General features: G+C 36.2%; 1 protein-coding gene across 3 annotated transcripts in view; it reads right to left on the bottom strand.

Annotated features, from left to right (window-relative positions):
- The window catches only part of ARHGAP15 (Rho GTPase activating protein 15), a 608,584-nt gene that overhangs the window by 473,989 nt on the left and 110,316 nt on the right, over nt 1–24,279 (bottom strand). For all 3 annotated transcript variants that reach the window (XM_072789067.1, XM_072789068.1, XM_072789069.1), the window contains one exon: nt 7,901–7,990. In XM_072789067.1, coding sequence (XP_072645168.1) covers nt 7,901–7,990 — 90 coding nt within the window. The remainder of the gene's footprint in view (nt 1–7,900; nt 7,991–24,279) is intronic.

The raw sequence follows: 24,279 nt of genomic DNA, 5'->3' as shown, positions 1-24,279 counted from the left end.
TTATCTGTCAGTGATCCTATGCTATCCAAAAGTACTCAGTTTTATTTTACCCTGTGTCATCCTTATGGACAAGCTGTAAAATGTGATACCATTTTACTGGCCCCATCTATTATGTACCAGCTTTAGGGATTAAATCATTCCTTTTTCTGGAAGAAGCTTGTTTGCTATTTAAAAAAAAAAAAAAAAGATACTCAGCATGAAATAAATGTGGCTGCTCCCTTTTAAAAATACAAAATAAGAGTTTTGAAACCTACATGAAAAAGGGATCCAGTGGCCTGAATGTTCTCTTGCCAGTGTCCGTGTAATATCTTCTGGATTTTGCAAGATGAAAGTCATAAGTGGAAAAACCATTACACTTGGTGATTCTACTTGGAGCTCATGAAATCCCCAGCTGGCTGTGGTTGCTTTTGCTCAGGTGGGTATGCATGGCCTGAAGTCCCAGGTTGGAGCCTATGTAGCTCAATTAACCTCACTCTGCTTCCATGGATGCAAAGAACTGCGCTGTCAGCCCACGTGTGGTGCAGCGACCATCACACCAGTCCCACCGACGCTTCAAGGAACAGCGTATGTTCCGTGAAAGGAGGGGTTTACATCATGTCAACAAAGGAAGAACAGCATGTTGAATTTAGCCTTGTGTCAGATCAAAATCCAAAATGTATTCCAAATGCACAGCTCTTATCTTTGAGCAGATAGAGTCAGCAGCTCTAGGGGACAATGGGAAGTGAGCTCATCACTGATCTCAGCTCATTAGGTCACATGCCTCCATTCTTCCACTAAAATGTTAGAAGTATAAGAAACCAAGTTGACATTTTCTTGCTTTCTTTTCTATGAATTTTGATTTATTTTATTTTGGAATCTTAAAATCTTGGTTCTTTTGGCTAATGTGGTACTAAAATTTACTAATGCAGCTACTGTTAATCTTTACTGTCATCCTGTTGCATTCTGCTGTGATAAGAGCTAAAAAGGAAATGAGTACCACAGGATCGCATTATGCCCTTCGGTAGCAAGTGGGATAAGGTAGCTGTACAAATCAGTAAATGTCCTCATAGACTACAAAGCTTCATGGGATCATCATACCCTTGTTATTGTTTTCTCTAGTAATATACTCAATTTCTCAGTATCTTAATTCTATACTTGAGACTATCTTTTTTTTAAGAGAGCTTTATTCCTCAAAATTGGAACCTTCAAAAGGCCAGTAGTCCCCAAGTCACGTGGTCTGAACAAACAGCCATGTTCTTCCCTTGAAGGGTGTACTCTCCACCTATCAACCTGTTTCTGCTTTTCCTTTCATCAGTCAAGCTCACATGTTCCTTAAGTCTCATCTTAGATCCTTACAGTCAACTTTATTTCCCGCCCCCAGGCTCTTTCCTTTGCTGTAAATCTTAGACACCCCTGACATTAATATTCCTAAATCAAAGCCTCAGTTATAAAATTATATCACTCCATTCATCAAAAGCCTTCTGTGCAATCCCACTGGCAAAATTGAAGGCAAAATCATAAAAATAATCATATCTCTTTCCCTTCAGTAAGAAAATCAGTATTGTCCCACTATCTCAGAGTTACCATAGTCTCTCTTTCATTTTTTGAGCAGGGTTGCTGCCCTTGTCTCTAGGTCTTCTTTTGCAAGTTGCTATCAATAGCTCAGTAGAGCCGTTGGGGGCACAATGCTTGTCTTAAAGTATTTGCTGGGATAAGACATGAATTAATTAACGTATATTGCTTAGATATTACATTAATTACACTATTTATTTATAAAAATAGAATATTCAAAATTATTTCAGTACGGTTTGAGGACACATATTCTTAGTTTCAAAATAAATAAAATGATTTTCACTCAGGGTATTAACTCTTCACCTATTGGTTAAGTTCACAAGGCGGTATTAGGAGAATAGGAGAGGAACAGAAACCCTGAATTGTGCGATCTCTCCTCTCCAGATCTTTCCAAAGTCCACATCTGGAATGTTCCTCAAAGCTTTGTGAGATGACAGGGTTAATGGGTGAATAATAATACTTGTTTGCATGTATATTAAAATAGGCCTCTTGGAGTTGCCTTCAAATACAGATTGCCTCATTTCAACATCAACACAGATGGGAGACAGGTGACGGAAGGACTGTTATCTCTTATTTCCTTGGTGTGAAAAATTCTAAGTCAGAGGAGGAGTCCTGCCTTGGGTTTTACGTCTAGTTACAACTGATATAGCCAAAACTGGAACACACGTCCCCAGACTCTTGTGCTCTTTCCACTGCACCTTCTGAATGATAGATGAATATCTAATAGGTAGATAAAATGATTAGGGACAAGCTAGAAAGCAAAAAACAACTGTATTAGACATTAATGCTGCTCTTACTCTGGTTTATTTTTAATGCCATGCCTTTTAAGATACTGTGAGTAATTCTCTAAAGTGAAACCAGCTTTACTCGAAATCTAATGCATATATGAATGTGGAAAAATCATCCTTTTGCATTTAGTCTAACTACAAGCATTGAAGAATGAAAGAGAAAATTGGTAAAAGCTCAGATTTATTTTAAACCCACCACTTTTAACAGAAGGAAATGGATAAAAGCAAAATACCAGTAGTTTCCCTTTTGGCTTAAAAGGACATTCTCCAAGATGTTATTAAATTATCTTCGCATTAATAAACTTAAGAAGTACTTAAACATTTTAAGCTAAGACATATTCAGATCAGGATGAGCAATCAAATTATGTTTAAATGTAGAGCATATCCATGGAAAATACCACATGAATATGTTTAATAGACATTATAGCCAGAAGACCCCAAAAGTCAGAGAAGTAATACAAGTAATGATAAATCTATTCTGAGATGTACTTTACTTTTAGGGTCAGAACCTGTTTCCCTGAGACATATTTACATACTAAAAAAGGAATCTCAAATCCAGGAAATTCAGCCATGATTTTTGTCGAGGTTGTAAACTGGTACCAGGGAAAGAAAACAGACCTTCATCTTGTTAAGTCATTCAATTTTTTTTTCTGCCTTTCAAGCAGGCAATGGATGTAGTTCTAATCAGCCATAATTCATTAATAGCAGAATTATCTTATTTGAGGCACATAACTTATAAATGATTCTGCTGCATGTTCATGGGTAAAATTTTGTTTTCTTTTAAAGGAAACCCAGGAAAAATGAGGCCAGTCACTCTCTGGCTGTGAGAAAAGTAAACCGTTAGGGTATAAATGATTTCATTATCTTAAATAAATAATCATCTATTGTCATATAGGTTATAATGAAAAGGATCAAGGAAACAGATAGCATGTTTCTTACCCCTATTTACAGAAGGGAATAGAGTAGACATTCTAGAAATCATCTTTGGAGTATAGAGACTATATCATGGACACAATCTCCTGAGCTTTTTTGATAGTGAATTCTTTTATTTTAGCTAAACGAATCCCAATCTAGCCTTACCAATAACCAATGAAATGAATTGAAAGGAGTCCAATCCTCTGGTTTAAGAAATATAAAGCAGTATGCCATAGAGCCTCTTTCTTTGCGTTCTCTGTGAGAAGACAAAACTAATTTACACGACAAGAGTAAAAAAAAAAAATATGTATGTGCTAAACTAAAGGGCCTGGAATAAGTTACAGGGCTTGGGACCATCCTCTATTTAAAAAGGGGGAACTAAAATAAGTAAGTAAGTAAATAAATAAATAAAATAAAATAAAAAGGGGGAACTCCTTGGAAGCGGTCAATGTTTTAGAGATGTAGTAGCATCTATGGATGTGACAGCTGTGCCATGAACCTCCTTCTCCTGATTTTCAAAAATGTTTAACTCCAGGAGAACCTTATGCTCAAAGGAGGGAAGGATCCACGAGTGAAAATTTTCCTTCAACTTTGAAACAGGAAGATATTTATGGTTTAAAAAAATTACTTATTGTTTCAAACTCCCTTGCAGCCATTCTCTCAGTTGAACTTGCCACTGAAACGCTTTGTAAATGTGATGCTGGATCGGAGAGGAAAGAGAAGAAGGTGACCGAGCATCGCACATGTCACAGATGCCGCCTGACAATACTGCCACCCTTTAACACGGTTTTATTTAGTTATTACAACTATCTCTCTGTAAATGACATTTAGGATTATTTAAGATTATGTTGTAATCCTTTTAATCCTCAGTGCTTTAAATTTCAGGCGAAACACCAAAGAGCAAACTAGCACTTAGCAGGAATGCTTAAAACATGTGATTTGAACATAAATCTTTTTATTCACTCTTTCCCTGATGAAGACCTAGAGCTGCTCTTAAGTTAACTAAGAAAACTTGTACCACAGTTCATTACAAATCACTCGGTTGCTAAATGCTTTCTCAAGCTACATCAAACTTGTGATGGGCCTTGACAATTCTGCTAAATGCAGAATTAAACGAAAGTTAGCAGCAATGAACATTTACTGATATAACTTAGAATTTGCAGGACCTTTTATAAGTACAAAACGTCTTTCCGTGTCAGTGTGTACGTGTGTGGAGATGGTCATTCGATTTCCTAAAGCGAGCTATCAGATGTGGGTATGTACGTGGAATTCCACACATTGCATCGCATTTATGCGTCTGAAACACATATTATGACTTGTCTATATGTACTTTATTATAGAAGCTGCTAATGATTTCTTTAAGTGTATCATATATTATTAAGAAGTACCAATTAGGCCAAAGAGTATTCTTGTATAAAATAGGCAGGTGTTCTTTTTGTTTCATTTTTTTTGGTTTTCAAAGATTTTATTTATTTATACATGAGAGACACAGAGAGAGAGGCAGAGACACAGGCAGAGGGAGAAGCAGGCTCCATGCAGGGGGCCCGATGTGGGACTCGATCCCAGGGTCCTGGGATCACGACCTGAGCCAAAGACAGATGCTCAACCACCAAGCCACCCAGGTGAGGCAGGTGTTCCTGAACTCCGTCGGTGAGCATCATTCTGATCTACTGAGAGTTGTTGAATACCAAACCTAACACTTGATCATGTGTAGCATAACACTGTTATGTTACCATATACCCATCAAATGTAGATTGAATCTACATCAAGAGTTTAGTAAGACTTTGACTATGAAGGAAATTTGGCTTTTAATACAAAAAGAAAATGAACAACTTAAATGTCCAAATGGCATACAGAAATGTACCAGACAAATGAAATCCTTCCATTCTTTTGTGTGTCACAGATTTGTGCTTCTGAGTCTTTCAGGCACATAATTTTTTATTTGTTTTCTTCTTCATGTTAAATTTGACTTCTCTACAGACGTTGTAATTATGTGGCATATAATTGCTAATCCATCAACTTTTTAAAGACAGATTTCAAATTTTAAAGTATTTCTAATTTTGCTCTTCTTTGATTTTTCTTGAACCAAAAATCTCAATAGTCATTTGCTATCTGTAATCTATAATTCATAGACTGAGATTGAACACCAAGCCTAATTCAAACTTGGAATTTTAAAGCTATTTCTGATGTAGCAAATCAGCTGAAGCTATGATGGTCTTTTTCAGTCAGGAAGAAACACTTCATTATTCTTTAGGTAATGAAACTCTTGTACACACACACTCAAACACCCAACAATGCCTTAATACCATGTTTTTGAGATATAATCATGTTTATTCTGATCATTTGAGAGTTAGACCAGCTAATGTATCTAATCAAATATTGATGCAAGTCATCTAGATTTAGCTCTCTGGCAAATCCTTCCCTATGCTTTTTCGTTAACAGAACTATAAAAGCTATTTATATTATTCCTCTCAAAGGGTTTACCCTCATAGTCTGTATCTATGGATACATATTAGTAAATTTTACCTAAGCTCACGTGTTTCAATAATGAAAAGATGTCGGCATGACAAAAAAAAAAAAAAAAAGACCCACATGATTCACCTCAAAAAGAATGAAGCAGGAAACGAAATTGGAATCCTTTTTAGCTTTGTTATTCACACCATCCTTGTAATCACTGCCTTCCTGTTTCTCTAAACTACAAGGGTACAAGTCCAAAAGAGTGAAGCTGGATGTAAGAACACTGAGGTCCTACAAACTACTCAGGGACCTTACAAACAAAAGTAGCTGACAAAGCTACTCCAAAAAGCTATCAAAAGTGAGAATAGTTGTGTGAGGTTTTTTTTTGTTTGTTTTGTTTTGTTTTGTTTTGTTTTGTTTACTATTTTTGGAAGTACCTACATTCAGAAATATGAAAAACAAGGAAAAATTATAGCAGAAAGCAGTCAGTCATATTCAGGAAAGAGCGACCTCATATCATTACTATATGTTATCCTACATTTCATCAATACAGGTAGCTTAAATATACATCCATGTATATAATGTTCAAAGCAAGATAAAATTATGCATAAATATTCTTCTCCTATATCCGTGGTCCTGTATACACTGTACATATTTGACGATCCTTCTCATTTTTTATCTATCTTAGCTTTCCAAAAGACCAATAGAAGGAACTCAAAAATGCTACATTAGACCATTTCCCAGAGTTTCTGTTGTCCAAGAATTATGTCCATGTCAAATTTTAAGGTCTTTATTTTATGACATGGGGACAAAGATGCTAAACTCATAATACATGATAAAACTACACCACTTACCTCACCCGACCTAGTTCAGACCTAGTCATAACAATCATCTAGGTTATCCTAAAACTAGGAATATAACCTCTAATTTTTTTTTAATTTCTTGCAGAATAGCAAAAAGAGTAAGAAATTAGGATACGGGCTATATCTCTGATTTACAGTTCCTCACTTCAAAACAAAATTTATTTTTCTTTTCTTGACTCTGTAGATTCAGATTCTAATCACTTTTGGCTAAATTTAGTCCTTTGATTTCTAGGCAAGTGTATTTAGTTTTTTTTTTCTCCTTTCTTAATCTCTTATGACAAAAAGAAATCTCTAGCATATAAAAAATGAATGTCTGAATAGAATAAAAGTAGAACCAGAAAAATAACTTATTCTAGAGACATTAACGTGGGTCCAGTTTACATGGTAGATCTGGATTACCATCTGGGAAATGCAGAACTGGAAACCAGTTTTTTTCTCCCCAGTGTGAGTTCAGATAGGAAATGCCACCTATCTACACTTCTGTAAGGTCCAATATATTACTTTCACTGATACATTTATGTAATTGACCTTTCTAAGGTCAGTTGAGCCAAAATGGTCTTAGAAGGCATTTAATACAGTAATTACAATAATCTAGATCCTTGGTTACTAAATGATATAAATCCTAAAATATACCTAGAAAGTTATTGGTTACTTTGGAAATATAAAAGTAAGTTAAATCTCAGATAAGTATAGAAAAAGATAAATCTCATAATTTAAAGTTATTAATTTCCAAAGAGATTTTAGTAACATCATATATGAAATATTAAGTTTTCTCATTTCCTTTCTTTCAAGTATCTCATCTGGTTCTTTTCATTCAATGGAATATGATTGAAATTATTCATCATAGTTATTTTTCCCAAAAATTAAATTATGCAATACAAAAATATCCAATTTCTATAGCTGTTCAGTTCTTTCCATCCCCCTAAGTTACACTGGTAAATGTAATTTATGACTAGGCGCAGGAATGGAAATGAATGCAAAAAGTTTATCATAATTAGCAAACGTTATTTTGTGTATGTCTGAAAGTTCTACAATAAATCTATTTAAGCCAAATGCTCTAGGTTTGAACCCCAAACAGTTATCAAATACAAAGCAACATTCAATGACTTTCAGTATAGAATCAATCAACATACAACATATATTTTCTATTTAGATAGCAACCAGGGAAAAGCCACAAAACAAACTAAAATTCAAGAAGGAGGTGAATCAGTTTTTCAGAGTGACCTTCGAACAACCAGTTCATGCACATGAAAAGATCATAAGGAAGTATATGTTAAGAGCTCAGGTTTAGAATAGTAATAAATTTAATATATATAACATTCTTACCTGAAAGACATTCTTTCTGCTTGATTTTTCCTTGGCCCATTCAATATGTGCCCCACACAAATCCACACTCTCTGGTTTATGCCCAGTTTTCTGTAAACAAAATTGAAATAAGTGTAAGACGCATATATCATTGGTGATGCATGTCAGGAAAAATAAAAGTTTATTGAGTTAGCAGCTATACATATTTATAGTATAAAGCCTTTCTTTTTCTTTGTTTTCTTTTCCATTTCAAAGATACATCTGCACCCTCTTGATCATTGTGTCATTATTTACAATAGCCAAGACATGGCAACAACCTAAGTGCCTGTTGACAGATAAATGGGTAAAGAAAATGATATGTAGATACAAATATAGATAACAGAAATATCGATCCACATGGAAAAATTATTCAGCCATAAAAAAGAAGGAAATCCTGCTATATGTGACAATATGGATGAACCTTAAGGATGTCAGGCTAAGTGAAGTAAGTTAGACGGAAGAACACAAACACTGCACCATCTCACCTACATGTGGAATCTAAAAAAGCCAAACTCCTAGAAACAGAGAGTAGACACCTGGGGCTAGGGAAATGGGAAGATGCTGGATAGAGGTATAAACTTTCAGGGAGCGCCTGGGTGGCTCAGCCGGGTAAGTGTCTGATTTTTGTGTTCAGCTCAGGTTGTGATCACATGGCTGTAGGATCAAGCCCCACGTCAGACTCTGACTCGGTGTGGAGTCTGCTGGAGATTCTTTTTACCCATCTGCCTCTGCCCCTCCCTCTACTCATGCTGCCTCTTTCTCTCAAAATAAATAAATAAAACCTTTTTTTTTTTTTTTAAGTACAAACTTTTAGTTATGAGTATGTTCTCAGGACCAATTGCATAGTATGGTAACCATAGTTAACACTGTACTGTATAACCGAAAGTTGCTAGGAGAATAGATTTTAAACATTCACACACACACACACACACACACACACACACACAGGAGCTAACTGTGAAATAGTAGATGTATAAACTATTTTTTAAAGATTTTATTTATTTATTCGTGAGAGACACAGAGAGAGAGAGAGAGAAGCAGAGATACAGGCAGAGGGAGAAGCAGGCTCCATGCAGGGAGCCTGATGTGGGACTCGATCCCGGGTCTCCAGGATCACGCCCTAGGTTGAAGGCAGCCCTAAACCCCTTAGCCACCCAGGCTGCCTGTATAAACTAGTTTTACCATGGTAATTATTTTACAATATATACATATATCAAGTCATCACTCAGTACACCTTAAACTTACATAATATTGTCATTTATATCTCCATAAAGCTGTAAAAAAACCACCCAAATTTAATGAATATTTATTATTTATTTATTAGGTGCCAACTGTGTGCCTTTTAGAAGTTCATTCTTCAGACTTTTAAGATTATACATGTGAGTATATGTATATTTTTATTTACTAAATTTAATTTAAAACAAATGGATTATGGCATGTGCTTCCTTTTGCATGATACAATGTGAATGTTACCTAAAAGCTTCAATAATTCATAGTAATCAATTTTAACAGGGATATCAGCTATATTTGCTTCTCCATATTTTATTTTAATTTTCTTAAAGAATTTTCTTTATTTGAGAGAGAGAGAGAGAACACAGGCAGGGGGAGCTGCAGAAGGAGAGAGAGAAGCAGGCCACCTGCTGAGCAGGGAGCCCAATGTGGGGCCCAATCTCAGGACCCTGGGATCATGACTTGAGCCAAAGGCAGATGCTTAACCAACTGAGCTTTTTCATATTTAATTTGATTCAAGTGTATCATATTTATATAACTCAGAACTCAATATATTAAATAAAAGCTTACTTGTTTGGGCAATTTATTATTTTCAAAGAAAGGAATGCCATATTTCAAAGATTCCAACTATTTTCAGATGTTCTGAACTACTCTAGTTTTCTCTATAAATTCAGTATTTTTCTCAAACAATTTTCCATTGAATAGTTTAAAATTTTAGTAGAGGAGGCTTATAATTTTTTAGACAATATTTTACTTAAGAGTATGAACCTTACTTTAAAATATGAAATTAAAGGGACGCCTGGGTGGCTCAGTGGTTGAGCGTCTGCCTTTGGCTCAGGGTGTGATCCTGGAGTCCCGGGATCGAGTCCCACATCAGGCTCCATGCATGGAGCCTGCTTCTCTCTCTGCCTATGTCTCTGCCTCTCTCTCTCCCTGTGTCTCTCATGAATAAATGAATAAAATCTTTTAAAATAAATTTAAAAAAATAAAATATGAAATTATGGGGGCATCTGGGTGGCTCAGTCGGTTAGGCAACTGCCTCTTGATTTCAGCTCAGGTCATGATCTCAGGGTCATGGGATCAAGGCCCACACTCTCCACTCAGTGGGGAGTGTATTGGGAATTGTCTCTCCCTCTGCTCCTCCCTCCCTCAAATAAATAAATAAATCTTTAAAAAACAAATAAACCATGAAATTATGGAAGGATGGCAAAAATACTATAAGAAATCTGTTCACAGGACGTCTGGATGGCTCAGTGATTGTCTGCCTTCAGCTCAAGTCGTGATCCCCAGGGTCCTGGGATTGAGTCTCACTTCGAGCTCCTTGCAGGGAGTCTGCTTCTCCCTCTGCCTATGTCTCTGCCTGTCTCTCTGTGTCTTTCATGCATAAATAAATAAAATCTTAAAAAAAAATCTGTTCACAATTGTTGCCTCATAGCCAGTATGTCTAATTCTATCAGTTTAATAGAAATAGCTTTTTTTTTTTTTCAGAAAATCCAGAAATATAGGGGCTTTACAGTAAATTGTGAGTTGTTTTTTGTTTGTTTGTTTTTGGCAACTCAATAAAATTTTCTTGGGAGGGGAAAATTGTACAAGGCGAGCATAACTTCCCTTCAGGATAAATTCGGTTGGCAGGACAGCCATTAATAGCGTATCTTTTCTCAGTTATCTGGTAATAATCTCATGAGAAGCCAATCAAGATGAGGATGCCTCTTACAGATGCTACAGTCAGTGAAATATTTTTATGGGTTCACCCATACTGGGCCACCCAGGTGATCACCATTGTGAAAAATCTCAAAGCATGATAACAATATTCATTGTCGAGAATGATTTATGATGTAGAAAATTAAACCAATCTGCTTCTTCTATAGCTAAACCGATTATGGTTTTCTCAGAATCCAAAGAAATAATCATTAAGAATATGTAACAAAAGAGTTTATCTTTCCATATCATGCAATCAGGGGAAAAAAGGATGGAATTATTTTACAGAAGAAGCGCTTTTAACGTGGCGAGCACTTTTCTGTTTTACAACTATCAATCCACTTAATTCTTACAACAACTGTATGAGGTAGGTACCATTATTAACACCATGTTACAGGTAATCATATGCTGGAATATTTAGATAGACTTTCTCAAGGGAACACAGGTAAAAAAGGAGGAGCCCAGGTTAAATGAGAGCAGTGTCACTCCAGACTCTGCTCCCAACCACCACGCAGTCCTTGAAAATTGAATAAACACTGTGATCACATTCATGTTAAAATATGTAACATGTGGGAAAAGATATGACTTTCTTATTAGACCCTAGTGCAGACATATTAATCTTGCTTCTGTCCTTCTCTTTTAAACTCGATCTTTCCATTGGGCCTTTACACCACCTGTTTACCTGGAATACTTCCCAATCTTCACATGGCTGACTCCGTATCCATCAGGTCCCAGACAAATGTCACCTTGTCAGAGGTCTCCTCTATCTTATATAAAAGAGAGCTGTCTTCCAGCTTACTCTCTATTTCACTACTTGTTTTAATTTCAACACAGCCTTCTTCCTAACTGAAATTAACATTTATATTTTTATATGCTGTCTGTTTTTCTCCCTCTAAAATTAAGCTCCCTGAGCTGGGGCCTGGTTTGCCTTTTCCTCGACTATTTTTCCCAATGTATGGAACAGTGCCTGGCAAGACTTGTTGTTCAATGGATATTTGCTGAATTCATAAATGAAGGAAAAATACCAAAATGCAAGTAGCTTTTGTGCTTTGGAAGGAAGGTTTGGGCATCTAAAAATTCCCCGTGTTATAACAATTAAGATTTATATTTGGTTTAATTCTTAAGCAGTCTTTGCTTTGATATGGAAGAGTGAAAAAACAGTTTAATGGACTCATGTGGATTGAACCCAGTATTTCACAGAATCATTCAATAGTCATTAACTGCACACTTATTATCTTCCTTTAAGAATCCCATACCAGCCTCAGACTATCGAGTGTTCAGTAGACTGTCTCTCTATGGAGAAAAAAACAATCTAAGCTTTTCCAGAGTTCTCACCATCCAGCTCTGCCACACTCTTCTCATCAGCATCTAAATCCCATGTCTTTGGCACTGGCTTGGACTTATTTCAATCTGAACTCTGTCCATCATGATTCAGTCACCTCTCGTGACCCTGACCTTGACTCTGACCTAGACCCACCTCATGCATTCATTCTTCATGAACCCACTGTTTCACCTCCTCTTCCTTTCAGCAATCTTCATTCTGCTTTTCATCTAACAACTCCCATGTTCTGAGTTGTCATTACTTCCACCCTGTTATGTTTGCTTTGGATGTGACTGGAATCACCAGACCTTTTGTGCACCCCTCTGGGCCCTTCCTGGTTTCACTTCCTTCCATGAACAGGCCCATGTCCCTATCTTGGTAGCCACTTCAATGTCCCTCTCTCGCTCTCTTGCTCTCCCCCATGTGATGATTCACTCCTCTTTCATCCACTTTTCCTTCTTGTACCATTTTCCTCATATCCCCTAATTCTGTATAAATAACTTTTGGCTACTCAGAGCAATAGCATTACAAATAATGGCCACCTTCTTCAGCTGGGTTTTCAACTCTACTTAGAAAAAAAAAAAAAATAAGATAAGGACACCAAACATATCCATGAAATCACTGCCAAGACCAATGTTATCATTACTTAGCAAACTGTTTTATGTATTCCTACTCATTTTCTATTCTTCCTCATAACACTTGTCTCCCAAAGCTTCACCCATTTCTAGTGGTCCACCAAATGGCGTTCTCCTAATTTGCACAGATCACAGGCCTTGAGCTAGAACATTCGCCATTCTTCCCACTTTCATAGTCCATGTAATCAAAATGAACAAACACACAAATATAAACTTTAATAAATCCCTACATGTCAGACCCTCTGAAAGCTTTATATCAATCTTTCATTTATTCCTTACAACAGTCTTGTGCAGTTGTCACCACTGCCTTCAACTAACAATGTGGAAAACCTCAATCAGGGAGTGGTTAAGTGCCCTACGTAAACTCACGCACTTACTACGTGCCTGACCTGAGATAGGAATTCATTGTCCTGACTCCAAGTCTCAAGTTCTTGATCACAACGCAATATATGACCTTCCCTTTATATGTAGCGTTTTCTCCTGCTACGTCACATGATGCTCTTTTTAGATCCCCAAACAAGAATTAACATTTTCTATCTCTTTCTTGTAAGTGTCATCATTTCCCATATTCTGTTCTCGCTCCTGGAAATTTGGATCTGAGTCGTGATTCTGGTCCACCTGTCTAATGAACTGCCATGCCTGGCATGACAGTGATGTCTATGAACATCAAAATCTCCTGGTCTGTTGTTGCCATACAGTGCATGATCCACTCACAAAGCTTATCTTTTTCTGCCTCAGAAGAAGAGATGCTCCTTCTTCAGCCCAAGGCTTTATCTCTCTGGTTCACAATTCTATCCAATCCTGTTCCTCATTTTCTGAGTCATCCCTTTATACCTACATTTTCAACCTCTCTCTCAAATAGATTACATATTTTATTTAGCCCATAGCCATGCTCAAGTCACCCCTGTTCAAAAACATATATAAATACAAGCAAACATCAACCCCACAGCCTTGTTTGTTCTCGCTCTCACCTATTTATCTTCCATGATTGCCAGGATTCTTGAGTTTTCTGCAGTTGCATTCTCTGCTTGCTCATGTTTCATTCTCTTCTCAACCCACTGCAGGCTTTTACTCTCTTTGTTAACTAATCTAACATGTTTTAACCATGAAGGTCAACAAAAATAATTTGACACCTTCTTTCTCATCATCCTTCCAGTTGGACTCTGGACTGTTAGTTTCTGTTCCTTTTCCTTAAAATTCTCTGTTCCTCAGCTATGGAGACATTTTCACCCCTTCCCATAATTTCCCCCTATTCTAAAATACGCTTTGTTACAATTCCTTTTGTTACCCAATAGAGAATTACAGTATAAAATTTCTGATTCCTTACAAAATAAATAATACATCTCAGGATAATAGTTTACAAAATGAGATAATTTACAAAATAGAAATTAATAGTTTACAAAATTAAAACACAATATTCCCATTCATATTCATCTTTAATAGGAAATGACCCTATGGAAGGAACAAAGCAATTGATAGAGTTTGGGGTCAATTCAGAAGTATGCCAGAAAAAGTGATTTGAGTAAAATTCAAGTAAATAAATATATCAGCTTCAAGGACAGAAAACTAAGATATATTGATAGAGGACAGTGTAAAAATGATCCTGCTCAGTAGATCATTGTTACAAAGCTAAAGCCAAAAGACCTAGGCTTGAAGAATAATGCTAGGGACTTAGCTTTATTAGGAGGAAAATTCTTCAGTATTTAAACATTGTCAAACATTGGAACAAGTTTTTCAGAAAAGTTGTCAAATTTATTTGGAAGACAATCAAGATTTTATTCAAGAAGGCTGAAATTAAAGAATCCTTTAATAGAAAACATATTTCTGATTCTACAGCTATAAAACACAAGAAAAATCTGCTAATGAACTACATGATGCCAATGGATCATATTGTACATCATTATAAAAATGTACTTTTTAAAAATTGACTAAATTTGGATTTAAATCTAAGAGTGTACTTGTATCTCTTCTGGGATAAACTTAAAATATAAATGACTGATTTTAAAATATTTAAATAGAATTAAAAGTTACTGCTTCTGGACAATAAAATATAAAAGCCTCTTTGTTAGGGCAATGTGAAGTCATTAAAAATTGATCCTGGGTCTTGTCCACTTTTGATTTTTATTATTCTTCTAGTCTGTCTTTCCTATTCCTCAATAATAGCTGACAGGGTATCCTCTCTATATTTTTCTCTGACTCAGATTAAACCTTTGGGATTAAGTTTTCCATTTTTTATGGGAAATTTGAGGCCCTTTAATGCACATTAAGAAAATATCAAAGGCCAGATGCTCTTTTGCTTGATGGCATTTTCCATGAGGAAGATTGGGCATGTGTGTAGGCAACAAATCACCAGACTGCTCATTATCCTACCCTTATCACTAGATGGGGTTACAAAAAAACCCAAAAACAAAAACAACAAAAACAAAAACAAAGCAAGGCTCGGATTTTATGAAACAGGTTATTAGCTTCCATTTTTTACTTTGGATTAATTGCTATTCCAGAATATAAACTCAGATTGTCCTTATCAGTTTGAAACATGAAACACAAAATCTGTTTAGAGGAATTAAGTTTTATCACATAACTGGTTTTGATTCTGGAAAATCATTCATGGAGGAGGATAAAACTCACTTATAAATTCTCATTTGGGCAAAATGATTTAGGAAAGAGTGCTGAATAGATACCTGATCTTATTAATGTCTAAAGTATGGCTGCTGTCAACATGGAAGACGATACTTGGATTGTAAGATGTGGGTTTTATGTATATGAATATAAATGATGTTAATAATAACTGAAATTGTTTCTACAGTGAAATTTCTCAGTATATACAAGACCAAATCAAAGCAGATTTTCAGAAAAGCAAACCTCTGTTGGTGACTTTGGGCACTAGAATGTTATGTTTTGTTTGTTTTTTGAGGAATAAGTATTCTCTCCTTTTCAAGAAATGCAAGATATCTTTAGTTCTGAATCCAAGTCTTGCCAGAATAAACACAATAGTTTCTATTTAGTCCACTTTTGTTGCATGTTGGTAGTGTCTTACATTTGCATTATGTAAAAAACTATTTAATTTTGCAAGGTGACTATCTTGGGCACATGTCGCTCCCTTGGAGTCCTTGCCTAGACCCTCATCCCATCAGTCTACCTCAGCTGTCCCTGCAGATAACCAGCCTGCTTGAACCGGTTTGGTCCCACTTCCTGAGGATTGACTAGTCACCTTCTTGAAATGCGAGTCCCTTCCTCCTGGCTGCAGGAGTGCAGACAGGCTTTTGGCTCCTCATCCACTTCCAGATTTGTATAAAATGCCACTTTACTGGGTAGGGGATCTGGCTTTCTTGGAGTAGCCATCCAAGGGTGTGCCCAGGGTTCATATGATGCAGGCAGCGAAGACTCTGGATGGTGAATGTTAGCCAAAAGGAAGCAGGAAATGGGAAGAAACATGGCAGATAAATTCCTTCTCCTCCATCCCTCCGTCCCTCCCAGAGACTGTCTCATCCTTTCTCCAAGCAGCCTACCTGCAGCTTCTTTCTAAGTCAAGAGATGCAGCTGCCCAGTGATTCTCTGTGTCCCTTTGAGGTTCACTGGAGAGTAGCAGCCTGCTTGATGGCACCGCTCCCCCACCCCTTCCTATCATTCCCTGCCACTCTTTACATCCTGGATTCATGCCTCCCAAACAAGGATGGACACTTAATCCAGGCATTGCTCTCTGGAGAATCAGGGCTGAGACCATTGATTCTTGTGGCCTAGATGGATAGTGCTACTCCAAATGTGTGTTGTTACAGGGAAGCAGCTCACCAACCAGAGACTCCATTTTTTCCCCAGCCCCCATTGTATCAACATGTGGCCGCATTACCCACTGTCATCAGTGGACTGTGAGCACAAGGACTTCTGGGCTTGTGGCTTTAAAGAGCTTGCAGACCTTCTAATGTTCTCTCTACCTTTCCCTCACCTGCCACTCGGAAGAGTTTGCAGAACCAAATGATGAGAGAAGGACCATGTAGCAGAAAACTGACCAGAAATACCTGTTTCTGACTGTGGTATGAGTAAGAAATGAAGCTCTGTAGAAATTTTGGATTGTATTTGGAGAGCAGGGAGTGTTCCCCTGACTGAAGTCTTTATATTAAGAAAAATGAAGACAGGGATTTTAAATAAACTGGTAGTAAGTGGCAATTTGGGTATTTGAATCCAATTTTATTGGGTTCCAATGACTTTTCCCTTAACCACTATGCCCTATTGTTCTATGTAGTAGCAACAACAATAATAATAAATATAATTAGTGTTTATCATTGCTATGTGCCAGGCGTGCCATATGAGTTGTCTCACATAATCTCACAATAACCATCTGAGGTAGATACTCCTATTAACCTCAACACTGCAGTTGAAATATCCAAGGATTATAGCAACAAATAAAATGTGAACCGGGGATTCTCAGCCCAGGTAGTCTGACTTATCCTACCTGATGTGATATACTGCTTCCCAGAGCATTCCAACTCAGTAGTGAATTCTTAAGAAAGACCAAATACATATATTCAGTTAACCTCAAAATGCACTGTGGTATAAAAATCTATTTTATCTTAGAGAAATCCAAGCTCTAAATCAGATGCATTACATTGACCAAAATGATAAACCACAGAGAGTCAAACTTCATAATTAAAATAGTTTTCTGAGAGAGCCTAAGGTGAGGTTTATTGGACAGTAAGCTATTATCCATTTATAAAGCATCCTATCAATTTCATAGATTTTTGTGGTTATTAAAAATTATGTAAGATACAGAATTTATTGTGGTTAATGGCTAAATCTTGAGAGAATTATAACCAGAGAACATGGCTTCATTTATAGTAATATTGATCACTTGATTTCATTTTTTTCCTTACAATGTTTATGCTAATAAAACACTAGAATTCAATTTCTTTTTTTTTTTTTTCTTTCTACTTCCACCCATCATCCTCCAGATTTTGGACTATTATGTTTTTTTTTCTGATTTTTAAAGATCTGATGAGGCCACATGATAGTGTAGTCTGTGGCTATACTAGAAATTACCCTGATGTTAACCATACTGACTTTGTCAGAGCACTATCATTAGGAGAATTAAAATATTAAGCAGAAATTTAAGATGCCTTCATTAGGCTAAGTTTGGTAGATCTATTGTTTGCCCCTCCAATGTTTATGATCATTTTAAGCAGGGATCTGAATAAGGGCTCAATACTCACTTTACAAAGATAAAATAATTCCATATTCATTTTGCACAGAATACTCAATAATTCATGAATAGCTTTCTGATTGAAACTATTTTCATCTTTTTGCTAAATCACATCATTTTGCTCCCATAAATAAGTCCATTTTGTTATTAAAGCCATACTACAGCAAATGAGCATTAGATGTATTGCATTATTTAATTAATGCTTGTGTTCATTAGTTGCATTTGAAGTAAACAATATTAAAAAAGTAAACAAATTATTTTAATGAGGTGCTTTATATTACTCTTTTTCTGCTTTCAAGGTTATGGCTGAATGAGTGGTTTGAAAAAGTTAATAGTTTACTAAATGCCTTGGAAAAGTTTTCTGTTATTAAAAGTAAAATATGCCAGTGTTTGTTTACCTCTGAATAAAAGTTATCAGTACAGTGCAAAGAAAAAAAAAAAAAAAGGAGCCTCTCCCGTCTGCCCACACAAAAAATTTCATGTATGGAATGAACATGTAGGCACCATACTGAACATACTGGTTTTAGAATCATACAATTTTAGGGGAGAAATATTTCCTAAAATGTTTATAATGCTTCTGAATTTATGTCAAGCTAGGTTTATGTTAACTAGGATTTGTGAGCATTGTGGCATAAATATAATAGAAACAGCTGACTGATGAAAGTAAGGTCCACTTGGTCTGAATTTTGATGGATGTGGAGACAAGAGAAATTTCTTAAACCACAAATAAACTTTCCACAGTATGTGTATTTTAGTAAGTATGACACCAAACATATATTCTGGAGTCACATGAAAATAAGTCCCAGTTTGCTACTGGTGCTCACTGATGTGCTGATACACCCATGGTCTGGGGATACGATATTTATAGTTCTCCTCAGATGAATTGCCCACTTGCTTTCTCTGCACTAGGACTTCATTAGAGAGGACCATAACTGTGAAAAAGTCAAGGACATAGGAGAATATTAAAGTTTTTTTCTGAGTGAGAAGATGCCCTGTGCTTTGCTAAGTGCCTTGGGCCATACTGATGACAACTTAGCCCTTTTTGCCACTTTCTTTGTCAGTAAGAGCACGGCCTTATGGCTCTCCTCTGTTTCACCAGTTTTTTAGAAATTGTCTCTCAGATCATTTATTAAGTCCTCTTTTCTTCGTACTAAAAGTTGAAAAAAACATATACCTTAATTCCTCAAACCTGTCCCTGAAAACTCTGACTCTGCCTTAATCTAAGGATCATTAGTATTTGGTTGCAAAGGGCTCCCGGGTGCTTACGGAAGGACATTATCTCTGGTCACAGTCTTGTTTCAGGTCTTTCATAAGCCGGTCCCACTAGGACCTTCTAACCAAACTGGAGTGCTTGCCATTCCACAGTACCGTTCCTCAACTTACTTTGAGGCAATCTTTCACTGGTAGGTGCATACAGACAACTTGTAGAAGAAATACAAACTAGGATGAAGGCACATCTACCCTAGGCCTTAGGGAACCTCTGAGAATCCTTTTCAAGAACAATTATTAGCACATAGTGCATGGGCAAGGCAAAAGATCAATACATAACTGTATAATAAACAGGGAATTAATTTCCCATGTTTTATCATAGGTTACTCCCTTATTTCTACATAAATGTCCTTTTCATCCCATTCCTGCCTTGAAATCCTATTCATCCTTCAAAAACATGCCCAACTGTTACCTCCTCGATAGACATATTTAGAATCTTTTCCAGTTGGAAGCATCTCTGTTTTCTGAGCTTTTATAAAACTAACTCATGCCTTTGTACATGCCATTTTGGAGCAACTATCAATGTTTACTTTTTCACTACAATTACTCAATTTATGTGCATGCTTTCTTTTGTTTCTCAACCCTCAAGGGAAAGATCTAAGTCTGATTCATTTTTGTATGTTTCATACCACCTAGCATAGGGGCTTAAACACCAAGGATGCCCAGTGATTTTGCAGAATGAACAAATGAAGAGATATGTAGGTTGAGCATTACTTGGAAAAAGAGTTTCCCTGTGAAAGGATTACCTGTAACTAGATCTATGGTTCCCTGACATATATATAATTTCTTTAGTCTTGTATTTTTATAATAAATTTACATATTATTCTGTGTCCTCTATCAGAAGATAAGTGCCTTAAGAGCAGAGGCTATATATTACTCATTTGATATTTCCAGGGCTTAAAAACACATTGTGTGACACCTGATAGGAATAGTTAATTCTTTGTAGAATAAATAAATGAATGAGTGCTCTAAATTACAAAGTGTCTCCCCCATGAGTCAAACTATCATTTTTTTAAAGCCAAGAATGTATATTTGTCACATCCCAAGGTTAGAGTCAGGTTCCAGTCCATATCAAGTAGAAGCTCTAGAATCACAAAGCACAGCAGGTACCTAGGAAGCAAATTGTACTTGAAGTGCTGTAGCTGATTGAAATACTTCAGTGACACTAAAATAGATGAGTGTATCTGAGACATGCAAGGGGTGTGAGTCCAAGTCCAAGCCTCAGAGGAGAAACCATACTGACAGCTCTTGTTTCTTTGGGACTTCCTTAAACAGATAAAGCAAAAATTATGTAGATGCGATTTGAGGCAAAACTTTTTTCTCTTGGACTAAATGAGATGAAAACCATGATCCTGGAATAATCAACTTTCTCTCTTGCCTTTTTCCATGGTCGACTTTGTCCTTTTAAGACATGTAACACTTGGGTTATACTTCTGTTCAGTATGTATTTATTTAAAAAAAAAAACAGCTATGATATTTATTCCAGTGTGAAGATATCTAGAGAATGCTGACACATCTTCTTAAAGATTTGCCCCTGGTGGCAAATCCCAGTCCTTGGTACACTTCTCAATCTTTTTTTTTTTTTTAATCTTCCAACCAAACTGAAAAAAAAACCTCATTTCTCTTTTTAGCACACAGACCTTGCCCATTCTCAGTTTCATGTCATCGTTCATATTTTTTAATTCACTGGAATTCCCTGCCCACAAATCTCCACATATTGAAATTATAACCATCCTTCAAGGCCCAATTCAAATCTTTCACAGATGTGAGCTCTCCCTCCTTTAAATCTCAGAAAAACTCTTTTATGTTTCTTATTTCATCTCACCCTATTTTTTTGGCAAAGACGATATAAAGCAAAGACTATATCTTGATTATATCTCTATGCCTTATATGTAGCCCTAATGAGCAAGCTGTTCATTGTAGGATTTCAATACATATTCTTATGAAGTCTTTTCCCACCAAGGCTTATATAAATAGCACAAACTTGATTAACCAAATGCATATTTAAATGAAAGTGAGGTAGATTGTAAATGAGAAACTATGCTATTTAGATCAACTCTCCACTGAAAACAATGAAAAGTGCTGGATAAAATATTTCTTTTTAAAAATTGCCTTAAAAATATTGAAAGCCTGATAAGATAGTGGGAACTGCTAGGGCAAATATTTTTGGGAAATGGGCATCTGAACACAGAGAGGAAAGCTGAATACCAAATCAATATAACCACTCTTTGCCTGAGGGCATTTGTTTGTACTATACATTTGAACTTTGGTCAATTGACTTCACAGAATAATGGAAAAGGTACTGCCTGAGGTCCTATGAAAGAATAAAGGAGACCCAATATTAAACTTGTTCTCTTTCTCCAACTCAAGGGATTATAAAGAAAACTGCCATTGCAGATGAGCAATGTGAAAGAAGAAAAAAAGAAAAGGAACACTGAAGAACAATTCTGTCCCTGAGAAGTTGTAGCACAACTATAATTCACCTATAATGTATACACAATCTGAGAGTTTGAAACTGTTAATTTAGATTCAGCTAATCAGTCACCAAGAGTGTCCCAGACTATGAGAAAAATGCAAAATATTCTGGAATAGGACATGTTTTTATCCCAAGACTAAATGATTAGCACATAGTCAAAAATAACCAGACACACAAGGAAACCAAGCAACAGAGTGAGAAGCAGCAGAAACATGTAGACTTCAGATGTTATGTCATTAGACACAATATAAAACAACCAAAAACTTCTAATTTTAACAAAATAAAAAGGACTTTGGAAAATATCTGCAGAAGACAACTCTTGCAAATGACATAGCGGATTAAAAAAAAATTCTAGAAATGAAAATCACAATTGAAATATAGATGTTTATCTCAAAGAGAGATTGAATTAAGAATTAGAAGATAAATCAAGAGAAATGATTTGGAATACAGTTGAGAAAGACAAAAAGATTTTTAAAAGAATGTAAAATGTGGAGAATCAAGTAAGAAGACAATGTAGGTTTAACTAGAGGCTCAGAGAAAATATAAAAGTGTCATTTGAAAAGCCAACAGCAAAATAGTAAGATAATAATACAATAATTTTCTAAAATATATTAGTGACAGTCATAAACAATTTCAAGAGGCCCAACATTACAGGCAGGAAGAATAAAACTGTGGATACACATCTATCTATATGTGCGTGTATGTGTGTGTGTGTGTGTGTGTATTATATTGAGCTTAGAAAAAAGAAAAAAGAAAGAATTAAAATATCAGACAACAATAGCACATGTGCTGAGAAGGGGATATATGGATTAAAAATATTCTAAGGTAATATTTTGGAAGAGGGTAAAGAATTTGATTAGCTTTAGGCTTTGATAAGTTTTTAGGTTTTTTTTTAATATTTTATTTATTTATTCAGAGAGAGAGAGAGGCAGAGACACAGGCAGAGGGAGAAGCAGGCTCCATGCAGGGAGCCCGATGTGGGACTCGATCCCGGGTCCCCAGGATCACGCCCTGGGCCGAAGGTGGCGCTAAACCTGCTGAGCCATCAGGGCTGCCCCAAGTTTTTAGGTTTTGATAAGCTTTGATCAATGCTGCAATTCTAAGCAAGCCACTAACAAAATGGAAACAAAGTGTATCACTTAAACCAGTGTAAAAAAAATATGGAAGAAAAAAAATGAAAAGAAACAGCATGACATATTTAAAGAAAGAAGCAAGAAACAAAAGAAGCACATACTGTGATTCCATTTATATGAATTCAAAATCAGACAAAGTAAACTACATTTCTTAAGGGCTACAGATACAGGTGGGGAAACAATGAAAAGTTATAAAACAATGAATAAAATGCAATTTAACTCTGTGGCAAGGGAAGAAGCTGGAGGATTTAGTGACAAATGGCAGGAGATGAAGCTTCTAGAGGGCTGACAGGATCTTGATTTGATGGTGTTACGTAGGAGTTTGATTCATAACTTTTAAAATATACATATCTATTATACATATTACTAAAAATGGCTTTTGCACTATTTCCAAAGACAATATTTTAAACATTTAAAGTAAATTACAAATCAGAATATGTAAAAAACTATGAGACTATGAGCATCATTCTTTCCTTCATAATCCAGGAAACCTGGTTGTAGTGATACCGGTGGTTTTCGAATGCTCCTTTACACAGAAGGGCCAGCCAGTCTTGGCTGAAAGACTGAAAAGACTTTCTCTGGTCCAAGGCAAAGTGAACAGAAAAAAAAAAAAAAAAAAGAGAGAATGCATATAGACATAGAAGGGGGATAGTTTCCCATTTCGGTGAAGACGACTGTATTGGATTCTGAGGCCTTATCCTACCTAGATTTGACATCGGGATATATTATGATCCCCTTCCTGTCAGAAAGTGGCCGTGGTAGTAAGAGGTAGGTTACTCTCAAATGTCCTTACTAAAAACAAACAAAGAAAACAGAATGAGTCAGTCCTCTTTTTCCTTGAATAGGTCACTGAGGACCCAAAGCCTGTGAATCTCTAATTCATACAAACCAGTGAAATGATTCTGTGTCTATTCCCCAGAGGAGGTTGCTTTTGATAGGAATCTGACTTGGCTGCCCATGGGTAGAGTTTCAGGGAGAAAGACAGTCAAACATGGAAGGTGCAATCAGGTACCTTTTGTGACATGAAGTATTAAATGTGAAAGTCACAGGTAAGAGCCAGTGGATGAAGAAGAGGGCCCCAGGAGAATGTATCCGCTCCTGCAAGAGCTTATATCTAGAGCCCCAGAGGGAGCGATAGCTTCGCTTTCAGAATTATTCAGTCCTTAGACACAACATTTATGCTGCCTCTGGGCACAGAGTTCTCTCTTTGGAGCCCCCCCTTGCTGGTGTTCCTTGAAGTAATGTATTTCCTCTTCTATACATTTCTGTATCAATTCAAGTACAAAACTAATATGCTGTAAAAATAGGTTATAATTAAATACGCCCTGTACTACACACCATAGGATATATTTATGTATTTTAATGGCACACATTAGAGTGGACCGTAATAATTTGCGGCTACTAT

Source organism: Canis lupus, chromosome 20 (assembly GCF_048164855.1).
Source record: "Canis lupus baileyi chromosome 20, mCanLup2.hap1, whole genome shotgun sequence".
NCBI classification, from domain to species: Eukaryota; Metazoa; Chordata; class Mammalia; order Carnivora; family Canidae; genus Canis; species Canis lupus.
The sequence above is the reverse complement of the archived record's forward strand: the minus strand, read 5'-3'. Positions and strand labels throughout refer to the sequence as shown.